The sequence below is a fragment of the Epinephelus lanceolatus genome, chromosome 16, assembly GCF_041903045.1.
Source record: "Epinephelus lanceolatus isolate andai-2023 chromosome 16, ASM4190304v1, whole genome shotgun sequence".
NCBI lineage: Eukaryota > Metazoa > Chordata > Actinopteri > Perciformes > Serranidae > Epinephelus > Epinephelus lanceolatus.
The window spans coordinates 31975416-31991463 of record NC_135749.1 but is presented as its reverse complement, the minus strand read 5'-3'; the positions used below and the strand labels follow the sequence as shown (position 1 = coordinate 31991463).

The window sequence follows — 16048 nt, the reverse complement described above, 5'->3', positions numbered from 1 at the left end:
GCTGCACAGTATCTGACTCAGAGAGTTGAAGTGTTCTGCTCTTGTATCCTCCCAGGAGAAACTGGCATTACCTAACACAGGAAGAGTGAGGATGGAACTGAAGGACGAATAATAGATTCAAGTTTTCTGATCTCAACTTTATAACTAAAACTTTCATGACGGGATTGGCAAACAAGTGAAATAGAATCGTGAAGGTTCATGGTATTGATTATGCACATACACCGAAAACACTGACAATGTTTCTGTTAATTAAATGCAATTTGTTAATCAATTACTCACCGCTAGTTACATTAATTCATGAAGAATTTTTTTTTTTGCACATGCCTCCACAGTGAATGGAGAATCCAAAAAGGCAAACATTCTTCATGAATTAAATAATGACGGAAAAACTGTATCAAAACATGAGTTTATAAAGTGTCACACAACTCATGCTGTATGATCCAAGCCTCATTTATCCAGTCGTATGCTCAGTAATTTCCAAACGTGCATTTTTACTGAAACATTCCAATTTAAAACAAGTCATTACAAACAGTCTCATGCATCGACCAGGCTCAAGTGGAGCTCATATGCGCATGCTCAGGGCACGCTATGGATAAGCGGAAATGCTCAAAATTGTAACATTTTAGTGAAAATGCATGCATGAAGCACTGAGTAGGTTTGGGCGGAATCACGGTATTACAGTAAACCAGGGTGTTTTGAAATCCTGACGCTATGATTTTCAATGCCATCAAAAGTGCTTCTAACTAAGTTAGCTTCTAACTACTTATGCTCCAAGTCATGACCTGAGTTCCTCAAGTCTACCCCCGCTAGTCATCTTTTGTTTGAGGTTGGTAACTAAAGGTGACCGGGCCTTTGTCATTAAGGCCCCGAGGCTCTGGAATTCTCTTCCTGAGGAGATTAGGCTGGCTAGCACATTACCCATTTCTATAGGAAAGCTTTTCCATGATTTGTACTTTCTGATTTGTAATTTTTGTGTTTTATTTCCTTTTGTTCTTTTCTTGCCTCTGTACGCACTATTTTTCTTAGCTCGGAACATTTTTGTTTAGAATATTGTGTTGTTTTATTTTCATGCACTTTGTGAAGGACTTTGTAACCTTGTTTAGATAAGTGCTATACAAATAAAATGTATTACTATTATTATTATTATTATTATTATTATTATTATTATTATATTATTTTGTGGGCCAAGTATTCTTTTAAAATGTCAAAGACTTTAAATACATTTTAAACAACCTCCTTGCCATTTAATTCTGTCTATCACCCCGTATTAAAAGCGAACCCTTCAGCAAAAACAGCACTACAAAATAAGTACATTATTTGTAACTTTAGAAAGAATCAAAGCACTACTTCTAAACTGTTTAACAGTTACAAATCTTTTAAATATAAGGCATCTTGACTTTCTGGTTGACAATCTTTGCTCACAGCACACATAAAATCACAATCTAAACTAATTTGTACTGTAACTTTTATTCTTCACTGTTGCCTTCTTGTGTAACTCATCCCCTGAGGGACACGTGTGGGTGTAATGGTTTGGAATAATTGGCACTGAAACAACTTAAAAAGTTCAGTGAAAATCATGCGTGTTCCCTATGCCACGGCAACCTTATTGAGTCTTCTGTAGCAGCCATGTTAGATGCACCAAATCAGCCTTCATGAGCGATGATTTGACAATGACATCTCAATTTATTTCCTGAGAACAACTGTAACAGCATTTGCTGGGAGATTAATCACTCGTGCTAGCATTGCTTTCTTGTTTTCTTGGTGCAAAGCCTGGGAAAACAGAGTCAGGTAAAGTGCAGTGACCTCGCTTAAGCCCAGACCTCCTGTAATATGTAGTGTCAGCTGTAAGCACAGTCGCACATCACTGCTACACAGAAAGGAGAAGAGGAAGAAGAAGAAGCACATTTGGAAGCAGGCTTGTGGTAGTAAGTGGGTGGTGGTGAAGGGGAGGACAGGCTTGCATTAAGCAGAGGGCAGGCCAGACAACTTTTAGCTCACACTCTTATCAAAGATGTGTCACTGTCAACACAACCAGATACACATTCAAATCTTTGAAACAAAGCAGTGTTGAAGGCGGCACAGCTGTTGTAAGAGTGCAGGACAACAGGCCGTCATACCAACAACAAGACAGACAGACAGTGTGGTAGTGAGGCCGTGGATCCGGCCGGCGGCTCGTTCGCCGCCTGTGCTGGACCGTGCTGCTGACCACAAGGCTTACCGATGGTAGCAGAGTGTTTGGGGCTGGAGGCAGACCCCTGCTGGTTAAAATGGTGGGGCAAGTTCCCAGCTGCAAAGAGAGCAGAGCCGACAAACTGATGGACAACCACTCCAGAGACACAGAGCCATGTGTCGAGTAAGCATTTGTGTCAGTAGAGACAGAGAGAGGACAGAAAGATAGAGACAGGGTAGAGACAGACAGTCCCACCAGGAATTGGCTTTTCTTTCTTTAGATAGTTTTACTTTACTGACACACATTTCAACAATAAACTCAAACTGCTGATAAACATCATGTCTTTTCATGCCTTCAGCAGCTCTACAGAGGAGATTAAAGAATGTTTTATGCTCCATTAGAAGTTTAAATTATTCAGTGTTCATTCAATCTGTTTGTTGTTTGAATACTATGAAAAGAACACAATATCTTAAACAAATCACTTTACAATTTTAAAGTCAAGAATTATGTGCAAAAAGTCAGGTTTCATGTGTTTGTTTTGGGTGATGTTAAAGTCAATCCATTTTAATAAAATGTGGACTATGAGCAGAGGTTGCACTGACTGACTGACTGACTGACCGTAACTTTAAGTTATTCACACCCCTGTCCAGTTGATGGTGTGTATGCATATTAATTAGCCACTGTCTAGTCTTGCTTTTGACTCACATACATGATCTCATTGTGTAGCTGGCTTTAGCCAAAGAGGTTGCCTTGGTTACCTCTTTTCTTTAGCCATCACATTGATAGGCTATTTTGCTACACACCATTGCAAAATGGCAAAATAGCTGAGTGTCCAAAGTTTCTTTTAAAAGCCCAATATTTGTGACACCATTGATAAACGAGGTGAAAAAAGTAGGTCTGGTCAGTTTAATGTCTGCACAATTTAACACAGCATCAGCAGCTAACATAAAACATCGAGTCGTTAACAGTCCCAACAAAGTCACAACAACACCTTGACTGCTTGATTCTATTGTTATATTAGTTATTAACAGTGAGGTAAGATTGGCTTTGTGTTGTTAACAGTTAGTGTGTGTGTGCAAGTGGACTCTCACAAGCTCACACTCCTGTAGCAGTCTCATGATAAACAGAGTGAGAGCAGGGCAAAAACAGGCCGAGTGAATCAAGATGCTTTACATCTTTACGATCAAAATAAGATTTTACCATTTTTAAATAAAAAAACTGAAGAAGTCACTTTCAACACCTCAACATTCGAAACATCAAACATCGGCTGTTAATTACGCACATTACCGAAGCTCCACAGCCTAAAAAATAGAAAAAAGAGAGATTGATGCAGTGGAGGATTAAGGACAAGCAGGTAATGCTGATGGTGTTTATCAGCCAACAGCACCTTACGACGGAATTTTTACCATGCTATCCATCAAAATAACAGATGACAAGAAAGTCTAACACAACCTCTGACTATGAGTCCAGCATTTTTTTGTACTTAAGTCACATTTTCATTGAGTGTGATTTCTCATTGTTGAAACCCTTTAAGTTCTGCAAAAAAAATCCCAAAACAACTCAGCACAATCCTGGAGAGTCTGGAAGGACAGAGCTTGTTCTCTGAGAGGTGAGAGACAGTGGAAGCAGTGAGAGAGACAGAGCAGTAAAGAGAGAAATGTGTGTTATTTTTGTGTGTTTAGACTGTAATTGTGTGAATTGGTACAGTACAAGAAAACAAACACGTTCACCAACACTCATTTCTGTCTCATCAGAAACAACACAGAGCTGCCGGGAGTGGGCAGCCGGAGGTGCATAACAATGAGAAAACTAAAGACTTGCTGACTTTGTCTTGCAGAAACTGTCAAAGCCTTGATTACCACAAAAAATAAGTACTAAACCTTTAAAGCATACATCTTTAGATGTAGCTAGGATAATATGTAAAATAAATACTGTGAAAAACACTCATCTCTGATGCCAACTGTTAAAAACAGCCCACGCGTGAGAAAATGTAAAGATTTCCAGTGCATTTCAGCATTTAAATGCTTACAGAGACTTTTTTTCTGGCCAAGTGTTTCAGGATTACTCAGGCTTTTTCATCCTGGGCCCTGTTCTCCCATGTCTTTGTATTACTAACTAACTAACTAACTAACTAACAACAGTTTTTTGAACTGGTCTAGTACTGAGAGAGCACTGAGGTCATCAAACACTTCGTCACTGTCGTCATCAGTGTCATGCCAGGTGTTAGAGAGCATTTTTGTGTTCAGAACTAATATTAATTTCACCACAATAACTAAATGAACTGATTTGTTTACATTCATACATATATACTAACTAGACTGTTGTAGGCACAATGCTGTATGAATTTAGATTTAGCGGTATTCCCTTCTAGACAGAATATATGAAGATAAATCCACAGTATATGACTTTAAAAGGATTATACGACATTATTTCATGTTGCTTTACTGTCAAACAAAGGCGCAATGAGATCACAACAATCATATTCCAGCTGAAGTGTCACTGATACTATAAAAAAGCACAATCCATGTCATTGGGGACATGACACTTAATTTCATCTGAACATGATGACTAATGTGTGTAATTAATATGTTTTACTTTTGTTTAAATTTTGGTGTTTTAACATGAAGTCACTTACTGCGGTTGTCTTTGCTCTGCAGGATGGGGGTGTAGAGGGTTTTGGATGTTCGTCCATCTGAGGTGGTGGTCGTCAACACTGTGGTGTTGTTCCTCTCTCCCTGCTGCACCGGGCTCGACTGGTGACGTAAGATATCCACCAGTGATCTGACACAGCAGAGGGCGGATGGAGGGATGAGGAGAAGAGAGGGTGAGGGGAAAGACAAAAGGTCAGGGAGAGGCAGAGAGGCAGAGGTGAGGAGAAAAAGAATATGAATACGGAGGAAGCAATTTATTGAGCCAACTCCAAAACCCACACTTCACTGTTTGTACAGTTGTTATTTTTTTATCATTTCTAAGTCACAAATTCACATCAATCCTTCAAATCAATCAAACTGACCTTTTCGTCAACACTCCAGTTAGCTGCCAGTTTATTTTTTGTCTAATTCCTGGATCTCAAATTTCTTGAAATTCCCTTCTTGCCTACTATTATTCAACACAGTAGAAACATTATTCTTCTGTGTGCGCACTTTCAGTAGAAAAATGGATGTGTTGCCACTATGTCTCTGCGTACATCTGCGTAAAGGCTGATTCCCTATAAGCCTCGCTGTCACTATGCAATTTTGTCTGCCACCAGGTATGATCTCCCAGAAAATAAAGGTTCGATTTATGGACACAAAGCAAGTGCGTAAACCACTGTGTAACCAAAACAAAAGAGGATAGCGCTTTTGTTTTCCCCTGTAGCTATCAGTAGCTGTCTCCAATTATCAGTTATTACTGTTACTGTTAGATCAGGCAATACGACATGCAGGTGATGGTCACCGCTCTTTGTTACGCACAACTCTTCCACTGCTGGGGAGGCAGAAACCACTGCAAACCAAGCTGTTTTGCAGCTTTTCTTTCCCTTTTGATTCAGTCCTTTAAAATCCCTGCCATCTGCACATTAGAACTGCCAGTTTTTAGGAAAAAAGAAAATAAAAAAAGAAAAAAAGCCCAAAATTATTGACTGGCCCAGCCCCAGTGGGTTGGGCCTGCGTCCAACCTCTGTGACGGCAGCAACAGAAAGTTTGCTGATTTTTCTTACGTTAGCTTTGAATTTTTGGAATCCTGACGCTAACTTACACAGTTTTCCATTGTATGCCAGTTTACATTCCTATTCTTGCGTAAGACTTTTTTTCAAGTAAGCAAGTATTGGAATATGGAAATTACTTAAAATGCCAATCGCTGATGTTCATATTCTTTATGTACTCTGGGTTTTGAGACAGGACAAGGTTAAGTGTATTACAGAAAAAGCAAAGGCAAACTCGTCCCCATATATTAAGGAACATCTGCGTTATAGAGACCTATGTTTGAAAGGCATTTAATAGGAAACAGACAAAGCCAGCAATGTTACAGTTTCCATGTTTGTCCACCAAGCTTCTCACATCATCTCACGTCCTGTCTGATATTGGCTCTTCTCCAGTCTCACCTCGATGTTCTCTGTTTTGCCTACAACATCACTAACAGTCAGTGAAGCCTTCACCCTGCCTGTCCCATGGTCTCACCTGGGCATGTTGATGTCCCTGTTGCGGGGTCGACGCGCCACCTTGCTGAAGGCGATCCTGACACCCACAGCCACCACCAGTGTGAAGGAGATCACACCTCCGATCACATAGGCCGTACTGTGTCCAGAGAAAAACACAACATTACGTCATTTAGCACAACAGTGGAGGAAAACGTTTAAAAGTTTTACCTTTGAAGTTATTTATGCTTGTTATCGTATTTCCTTAAATCCCTTTTTTTTTGCATGTCATTTGTTTCTGCCTTGATGGTGTAACATTTCTCATCTATTTCTATGACAACGTTTTCTAGTCTGGAGGGTTTTCATACTGTAATTTTTTGCATTTATACTATATAGCAGAGGCAAATAAGAGTGGGTGGTAGAAAAAGCACAAGGACTTTTGGAGGATGAATCATGTAATCAAGTCTAATTTGGCACTGTATTAAGATGCTGTTAACTTCTGATGTACAACTGGGAAATCAAAAATGTATAAGAGTGCAGTTTACAACAACAAATACTACTATTGCATTTTCTGATTGCTACTTGTATTACTCGTAATATTTCTACTTTTGGTAATCCTAAAATGTGGGGCATTGTGGTCTGTATTTTCCACAAGAATATAAATACATGATTGCAGGTAGCTAAAATACAGAACAGGAAATTAAGTATCTTTTCCTTCCTTTCAAATAAAAAGATAAAAAAATGGCCTTTAATTACTGATAGCAGTGACAAACGAGTTCAGACTCTGACCTGCTGTTGTGCTGCTGGAGCGTCTCGAAGTCTGGGTCAGGCTTGTTCCCCGGGGGCACAGTGATGGGGGCCTGCGGCTCAGCCCAGACGGGGGTGTTGTAGTTGTGGCAGGAGTTCTGGTCCAGTCGGTTCCTCTGGTGTTCGCAGCAGAACCGGTAGTGGCAGGTTCCGCAGCAGTAGATGTAGCTGCCCTTGGAGCAGTTGAACGTGCTGTCAAAGTGCCCCATCACGTCGAAGTAACCCCTGTGGAACAAAGTGGATATGGTTCACAAGAACTTCATGTCTTAGTCACATTTAGGATTCTTCTAAGAACTTGAAACCTGGTCTGGGTCACTTGGCACCTCCCATCATGAGCAGCAGTTTCTTTTAGTAAAAAATTTAATCCTCACTGATTCAGTGTCCACCAGAGACAGTTTTGCAATGAGCTAATGCACATTTTCTCATGGCCATTTTTGATCCAAGCCCATTACTTTTACCCTGATTCAGGGTTTCCCCACACATTCATTTATTTTCTTGCGGCCTGCTAAGACAAAAACATCTGACGCTATGTTTTTATTTTCTATTTTTGGAGCTGGACTGCTCATTAGGAGCACTGCTGGAATATATACCATTTGATTATTAATTGCTCTACACTCTCGGGGGGGCAGAGCACAGTTTGTGAACAGACGAAGCATAAGAACGGCAGGCACACTGAAAGTGGAACTTAACTGTTCATTGTACTGGGTCTAAAAGTTTGCCTCTGCAGCAGCTGCTCCTCTCATCCATCGATCTCATCTGATAGCTTTGATTGGATTGATACATCAATCATCTACCCCATGACTCAAACTCAACAAAAAAAATAGGAAAAACAATGAACTCATGAAGAGTTCTGCTGGCACTGCTTTCACGAACCCATAAAAAACTCAAACAACTAAACAGTAAGTACTTGTGCCCATCTGTTCAACCATGGATGTGCCATTGACAAACAAAAACATAGTCTAAGGTCAGAATGACACAGTATTTTACTGCTATTTAAAGGGTTCATTATTCAGATAGTAAGACGTGCCTACACAGGCAGGTTCACAACATGCTTACACTCTGCTTGTTATGGGTGATATATCACTAATGAGAGAAATATTGAAGGGGAAATACACCCATTTTCATTTCTCTTTCAAATCCAAAAGCTAGAGTGCTAAAACTCAAATCTTAAATGTTGTAGTGGTAAAGTCTGGAGCTGCTCCATAAACAATGACTGGTGAAAGATGTTATAGATGACACTGAGAGCACTCAGGGGAATGTTCTGAGTATATGGCTACATTTTCTGTTAGAATAAATCTCATTTGGGTATTAAAAAGAAAAACATAATGTGGGTCTACAAAATCAGGCTCCCATTCATTGTCCATGGACCAGCTCCAGATTTTATACCCTGTGACATCACATAAGTTTCAGACGTACCTCTCTTGTTTCTGGCTTTGACGGAGAGTAGCACAAATATTGATTGAACCTTCCCAGGCCATGAAAATAACGTACTGAATTTCTTAATTTGTGTGGTTTTCCCCTTTAACTACATTCTGTAAAATGTGAACGTAGCAGAGAGCAGAGCAGAGTTGCAGCATAACAACATTGATTATTTCACAAGTAAAAAGTTTATTTCTGTTTCCTCTGTCAAGTCTATACAGTTTTTGGTTTTGCTGCTTAAGTGTCCCTGATATTTGCTGCAATGACATCACTGCTCATACTGGGTTACTCTTATCGGAAAACCAGTTGGTTTTCCAATTTGCCAAATCCACTATATAAACAGCAATGGGCCCAGAGATTGTAGTTGGTTGACTTTATGTAACACCCACAACATACCTATGACTAATTAAGGGACTAAATACAACCCATTTGCCCCTTGTGTCTTACTTTGACCTGTTACATTTAACCAGCAATGGTGGAATTGGACACGCCCTAAATACACTTGAGACCATGCTCTATACATCATTTAAATGGGGCCCTCAGTGCCCTCCGTTTCCGTCACTCAGTGTGTCTTGTCTTGTTTGAGGACTGAGTAGATAAACGCTCTGCATCACCATGGATGTTTCTCCAATTTGAAGAGGGCAGGGTGCCACCAAAAATGCATGAACGACTAATAGCTCTAATTACTGAACAGCCGGAGCTATGATGTCATCTTACAGCCAGAAATGACATTTAAAGAAACATCAAGTTGAGGAGCTTTATGTAATGTTACTGTGCTGTTAATGCTGCTTAAGATCGCCTGAACGTAGCTGCTGATAGCTGTGGTGTGTGTGTGTGTGTGTGTGTGTGTGTGTGTGGCTGGCGAGCACACATCTGATGTAGAGCTGATTACATGTTGCCTGGCAACAGCCGGACGCCTCTCAGTGCAAAAAATATAAAGCTCCAGTGAGATGAAGATCAGAGCTGCTGCAGAAGGAAAAGAATCATGATGCGCATCGTTCTTTATGGCATCCAGTGTGATCAACGCATCACACAAATGGCAGTAACTGCGTGCTATAAAGAAGACGTAGCCCCTCTGCTGGGAACCACAGGTGACTTTATACGACGCACCTAAGGCCCATCACGTCTGGTTTTTAAATAAACAGTTTTTCTCAAGGGAGCAGACTGGATCTGAACTAGTTTTCACCTGGAATTTATGACCCCTTGAACCTAAAATTTGTTGCCAACAACAACAAAAGGTCGAGTAAAAGGACTCTTGCTTTGCAATGGTGTTTTTTAAATGCTGAATTTCAAAAGTGTCTAGTACTATATTTTAATTGATTTTAATCTGCCTTTTACATTCTCTATTCCCTAAAAGTTGGGACATTGTGTAAAACGTAACTAATAAAAACATTATGACCTGAATTCAGTTGAATACAGTACAAAGATATTAAATGGTCAAACTGATTATCTAACCTTTATTTTATATTATTTAACCTGCATATTTTTGTTAATATACACTTGTTCTGAATTTGATGCCTGCAACACGTTTCAAAAATGTTGGGACAGGAGCATGTTAACCACTGTGTGACATCACCTTTCCTTTTAACAACACTCAGTAAGTGTTTGGGAACTGAGGACACTAACTGTTTAAGTTTTTAAACTGAAATTCTTTCCCATTCTTGCTTGATCTACGACTTCAGTTACTCAACAGTCGAGGGTCTCCGTTGTCGTATTTTGTGCTTCATAATGTGCCACACATGCTCACTGGGAGACAGGTCTGGACTGCAGGCGGGCCAGTCTAGTACCTGCACTCCTTTACTGCAAAGCTACGCTGTTATAACACGTGCAGAATGTGTCTCCCTCGTCACTAGTCTCCCTGGAATAAACAGGGCCCTGAAAAAGAAGTCTTCTGGATGGCAGCATATGTTGCTCCAAAACCTGTATGTACCTTTTAGCATTCATAGACACCTTGAATGCTAAAAGGTGTCTTCATAGACATGGGGTTACCCATGATGCCATGGGCACTAACACACCGTCATATCATCACAGATACTGGCATTTGAACTTTGTGCTGGTAACAATCTGGATGATCCTTTTCCTCTTTAGCCCGGAGGACATGACGTCCATGACTTCCCAAAACAATTTGAAGTGTGGATTCCCTGAATCATTTGATGATATTATAGATTGTAGATTGTGAAATCCCTAAATATCGTGCAATTCAGCGTTGACAAAGGTTCTCAAACTATTTGCCCACACAGTTTTTCGCAAAGTGACCATCCCTGGTTGTGAACTACTGAGCCTTGCAAGGATGTCCCTTTCATACCCAGTCATAATACTATAATTTGTTACAGATTAACCTGTCTATCTTCATTTGTTACCGATGAACCTGTCTATCTGTGGAATGTTTTAAACAGATGTTTGTTGAGTGTCCCACAACTTTCCCAGTCTTTTGTTGCTCCTCTTCCAATTTTTCTGGAACATATTTCAGGCATCAAATTCAGAAAAAATGCATATTTACAAAAACCAAAAAACTATATCAGTTTTAACACCAAATATCTTGTCTTTGTACTGTATTCAATTGAATATAGGTCAAAAAAGATGTGCAAATAATTGCATACTGTTTTCATTTAGGTTTACAAAGCATCCCAACTTTTTGGGAATCGGGGTTATAGTACTCAAAAAGAAAAAAGAAAAAAAAAAAAAAAAGCTCACTGATTTTCTGAAAAATAAATAAATAACTAAATTAATAGCCACAAAAATAACCTCATAATATCACACAACAGGAAGTAGTTTTGTAGCTGTACCTGCACACGTCCACATCCACCAGCTGTCTGGGTGGTGGAGCCACCTGGGCCGCACCGAGCGGAGGCTTCAGGGCGTCAGCTGTCACATTCCTTGGCAACATGGTCTGAGGGAGGGGCTTTGGAGGGAGCTCGGCCATAACTGGTGGATCGTCTCCATCCTCCACCTCAGCTGTTTTTGGCGCCACTTTGGCCCCGGCCTTCAGCGGCGGCAGTGGTGGCTTGTAGCCAGTCAGGAGGAACAAGGTGGTGCTCCTTTTATCGGCTGCAGCGGAGCTACTGCCGCCGGTCAGAATCCTGACATCGCTGTCAACAGCACGTCGCTCCGTGGTGATGGTAACCGTGGAGACAGCGAGGCAGGAGAAAAGCAGGAGGGACAAGCAAAACATCCCTCTTAAAGTTGTACGTTTCATCATTTTATCACAAAGTTCTTGAGCCGTTGTTAAAAAAAAGTCACATACACAGCTCTTACTGTGAATTGTCAGCGTCCTCGTCAAAGATGGCGGCTTCCTGACTTATAAAAACCTTTTCGTATGAAAAGTCTGATCCTTTTTGGTTCTGCACACACTGCACAGAAGCAAAGGGTCTCTCCTGGAGTTTCACTCAGTTCAAGCGATGTATCATGAATGTGTTTGGCATGTCACTCTTTCAGCTTAGTGTAAACATTTCTTCCTGTGTACAAATCCTTCAGTTAAGCAGCTTTTGTAAACATTGAGGTCTTTCAGAGTTTTTAGGCCTTATACGAACTGCCTGTGAAATGGCTGTAGTTCTGAAATAATCGATTTAAATGAAAACTTTAACTGATTATAAATATAGAATAATGTGGTCTGTTTTATGGCAGCAGGTGTTGGATATTTAATTTTGGTCTGTCGGTTGACAATTTTACAGTCTGTTGGCCAAAATCTTTAAAATAGGCAGTAATTTTTTTACATTTTCTGTAAACAAAATGAGAAAACTGTAAACTCTTTAATTATAATAACTCATCCACAAAAGAGTCTCTTATTTCTCCTACTGACAAGTTTTCTTGGGAGTTGTTTATGGCACGAAAGTTACGATTCACATAAGAAACTGCAATGGAAAATGTAGTCTGTAAACATTTAGCGTTGTATGTAAACTTTATTTTTTCCACTTGTTGAGCTTTAACAGATGTTGGGTGTTTTCTTGTTCAGAGTTTGGCACTTGTCCTGCGTGGATAACCGTTATGTAAAATCATACATGGAAAAATGCTTCTTTTTTTTTTAAATCAAATCAAATATCCGAGCAGTGTGTGTCTCGTGTGTGTAAACAACAGTGCTGGCAGCTTCAGGGATCTCCACTTTGTTTAGTGGCAAAGCTGAGAGGAAGTCTGAATTTGGCACAAGCTGTGACTTAAATTTGTTTTTCTTTACATCATGTTCACAGTTTGCCAATAAACAAACTCTTCCCTTCAAAAGATTTAGAGGAAGAGAATTGGTAAAGGTCAATATGCTTGAGATTTTGGTTTAAAGTACAGTAGAACAGTGGATTTAGAAGTTGCGGACAGTGAGTTTGACTAATAAAGCTGCAAAATCAACATTAAGCAGCATCAAAGTCCTTCCAGCAACTACTGGTGGACAGTCCAATAAATGAGCATGTCAAGGCATTCACAACAGAGTGTTCAAGAGTAGGAAACTGCTGACGAAAATCACAGAGGGGGAAAAAAAAACAAAAAAAAACAAAACGTGAGGATCTATGTGCGTTCGATACTCTTGTGTGAGTGTCTTTGCTCTGAATTTAGCTTGGCCCAACAGAAGAGAACGAAGGAGGGCTTGGGCCCGGTTCTAGCAGGGCAGCGAGGTTCTGCCCACAGAACAGACATGAAAATGTCCGATTTCATCCGTCAACGCAGAGGGACACGGGGGCAACAACGGGAACTCGCGATCACTGCCACGCTTGACACCGCAGGCCACCGGCTCACAGATTTAGTTCAATCCTAAGACACGGGTAGAAAAAAAAAAAACCTCACAAAGCTGTTCTTTAATCCAAACATATGAAATTTTAAGATTCTTCTCAAGAACAGTTTCCTCATTGACTCCCTGAATGTGCACTGATGTGTTTAAAGATCACTTTGTTGGAGGGATCTTAAACATTGTGAGGTGTATTGTACATGACAATTTGTATGGCTGGTGTTCAGTATGGCTTTAGGTTATGTTCTTACAAACTTCACCAATAAATGTTAATACAGTGACAGGTTTTAAATTGCATGTTTGTTTAGTAGAATAAAAGGAAGAATGCAAAAAAGCTGAAGAGGTCACTGGGATTAGATAAAGGGGGGGCTTTCAGGTTGTTCAGTGTAATCGAGCGCCACGTGTGGAAGAAACAGAAAACGAAAAAGAGCGAGAGGCCTCTCTCTTATAAGCAACTGGAAGAAGGAGATAGGCAAAGTGTCAACAGTGTTTCACAGCACGGACTGAGATGACGGTATATCTCCGAGCCTTTGAGATAGCAGCAGCAGCGGCGGCAGCAGCGGAGCCTGTATTTATCAGGTTAGAGGAGGCTTGTGTTGCCCGTCAGTCAAACGCCATCCTGCCGAAGCCTTAAAGTGTTCAGACGACGTCAGAGCAGAGTTATCACTGCGTACCACGCGCTTCTTCTGCAACACACAACTACAAGCCAGAGAATCTGTTTATAAAGCACTTTGAACCAATAATGCACTGATCATCGTCTCTCAGTTTCAGCATTAAGAGCAGCAGCTATGCAAACACTGACAGAAGACAATGGATATAAAGTTTGTTAAAATGTGCTGAGATGAATTTGTTGAGATTAAATATGACTTAAATGGGATCTAGGGTGTTGTAATGTTTTTGTTGATTGGGAAAGAAATAAAGCTGCACTCTATTTACTAAATCAGGTTTTCAAAGCTGAATTACTAAAATTCTTATGGTGGTTAGTTTCGTAGATTTTTTGCTTCTTCTCGTGACACAGTCAGTTTGGCACCTGGTTTTGGTCTTGCTTAGAACAAACAGCGGACGAGAAGGGGCAAGGTCTGTAGCCTTAAATCCAAACGATAACAAGAAAGTAAAAATAGTGGAAAGGGAAGCAGGAACAGTTAGAGAGGAGCCTCAGCTTTGAAAGCAGCTGAGCAGCCCCTAAACATTCTCCATGTGGTGCAGGAGGACGGTCCTGTTGTGATCCAAAGTGGCTCCTTCCTGTTCTTCTTCAAGTTGTTTCTTTCTCTCACAGGTTCACATCCACTTGTTCATCAGTTTTCACACTGAAAGAAAAGAGCACAACATGTTTGTAAGGATGCATTTAGTGGAGTAGATGTTGATGTAAAGGTTTGTTAAAAAAGAATCTGCAATCCCTGGTATCTTTTAACCCCATTAAATTCAAAATTATCAAGTTAGTTTGTTTCCACCTCTTCTCAAACAGACAAGAGTTCATTTCTGTAATATGATAATATCAAAACTTCTTGATAAAATAGCATTTGAACTTAATCTGAACTCATGTCTAACATATTGGTGCATAAATTTATGGTAAACCTGAGGTACGCAGTTATACTGTGGAGTCATTGGGCAAAAATCCTATAATAATCTTTGAACATATTGTAATTCAAGTGGACTGAGAGAAATCTAGACTTCTGCATCTGCTCTTGGTTCTGTTTTCAGGCTTTAGAAATTTTGGCCCGTGACAAAAGACTTGGGCCAATCACAGGTCCTTTCAGAGAGAGGGCATTCTTATTGGCTGTTGCATACACGCCCCTCCAGTAAAAGTCTGATTCAATGGCGGAAAATCCTGCATTGGCAGCAACTGCCTACAGTGTCATTCAACCTAGAAAGAAAGACAAACTCATCAAAAAGAAAGAGATTCTGATAGCAAATAAACAAAACAGTCCACCTTTATGTAGCTAACATTAGTTACAGCCTCGAATCGCGTTGTGTCCTCCGCCAAACTCCCCGCCACTACAGACCACCTTGCCGGGAGGAAAGCAGGCAGCAGCTCCAGAGACAGACTCCCAGTCAGTGGCAACAACAACCCAAATCTAGCTAGTGGAAACCCCAGCTCAGGGGGAACGGACAGCCTCAACTCCCCGCCAGATCAGCAAACTTTCTGTTGCTGCTGTTACACAGGTAAGACCGAGGACTGCAGCTAGCCACCAGCCCTCTGTGACACCTGGCAATAGGGGAATTCTGCAGGCTGATTTTATCCATCCCCTGAGCTGCTGCTAGCTCTTCTCCTGGGGAAGCAGTTGACAGTGGCGGGTAGTGAGGTGGAGGGTTAGTATAGTAGCTAAGTCTTGTCTCATTTGTGGCCTGATAAACAGAAAGAGAGAGTGGTCAAGGAGGGGCTGATTGAATGCACTGCATGCAACTCAACAATGACATAAGATTAAACAAAGTGATCTATGGGAAACACAGGGTTACTGTATGAAGCAGCGGCATGTGCCAGTGGTCATCTGGTGGGATGGGCTTAGAGGGAAGAGCTGCAAGTTCTGACTTTTTTTTTTTTTCTTTTCTTTTTTGGCCTTTTCCAGATATCTGCCTAAAATTTTGAATTATTTTCAGGGAGCAGATAGATATGTTTTGTTTCATGTCACTTGAACTTAGCATTTAATAGTTTTGATACGGAGGTAACAAAAAATATGTTACTGAGTCTTTGATGTGAGTCAGTATTGCAGCTTGATATATGACTTCACTGTGTAACTAAACACATTTGTACCTCAAAATGGCAGCAAGAGACAACTACTTGGACACATCTAACTCCAATACCCAGAATTCTTGTGATGTGATGTCATTA

At 40.5% G+C, this 16048-nt stretch overlaps 1 protein-coding gene across 2 annotated transcripts in view; it reads right to left on the bottom strand.

Annotated features, from left to right (window-relative positions):
* shisa7b (shisa family member 7) overlaps window positions 1-16048 on the bottom strand; it is a 55762-nt gene that overhangs the window by 14655 nt on the left and 25059 nt on the right. Inside the window, exons 3-7 of one of the 2 annotated variants that reach the window (XM_033637698.2) lie at window positions 11297-14525; window positions 7074-7316; window positions 6328-6444; window positions 4806-4951; window positions 2219-2287 (exon numbers count right to left, since the gene is read on the bottom strand). In XM_033637698.2, the coding sequence (XP_033493589.1) occupies window positions 2219-2287; window positions 4806-4951; window positions 6328-6444; window positions 7074-7316; window positions 11297-11709 (988 nt within the window). In that variant the 5' untranslated portion in view covers window positions 11710-14525. The remainder of the gene's footprint in view (window positions 1-2218; window positions 2288-4805; window positions 4952-6327; window positions 6445-7073; window positions 7317-11296; window positions 14526-16048) is intronic. The other variant, XM_033637699.2, reaches the window with a different exon arrangement.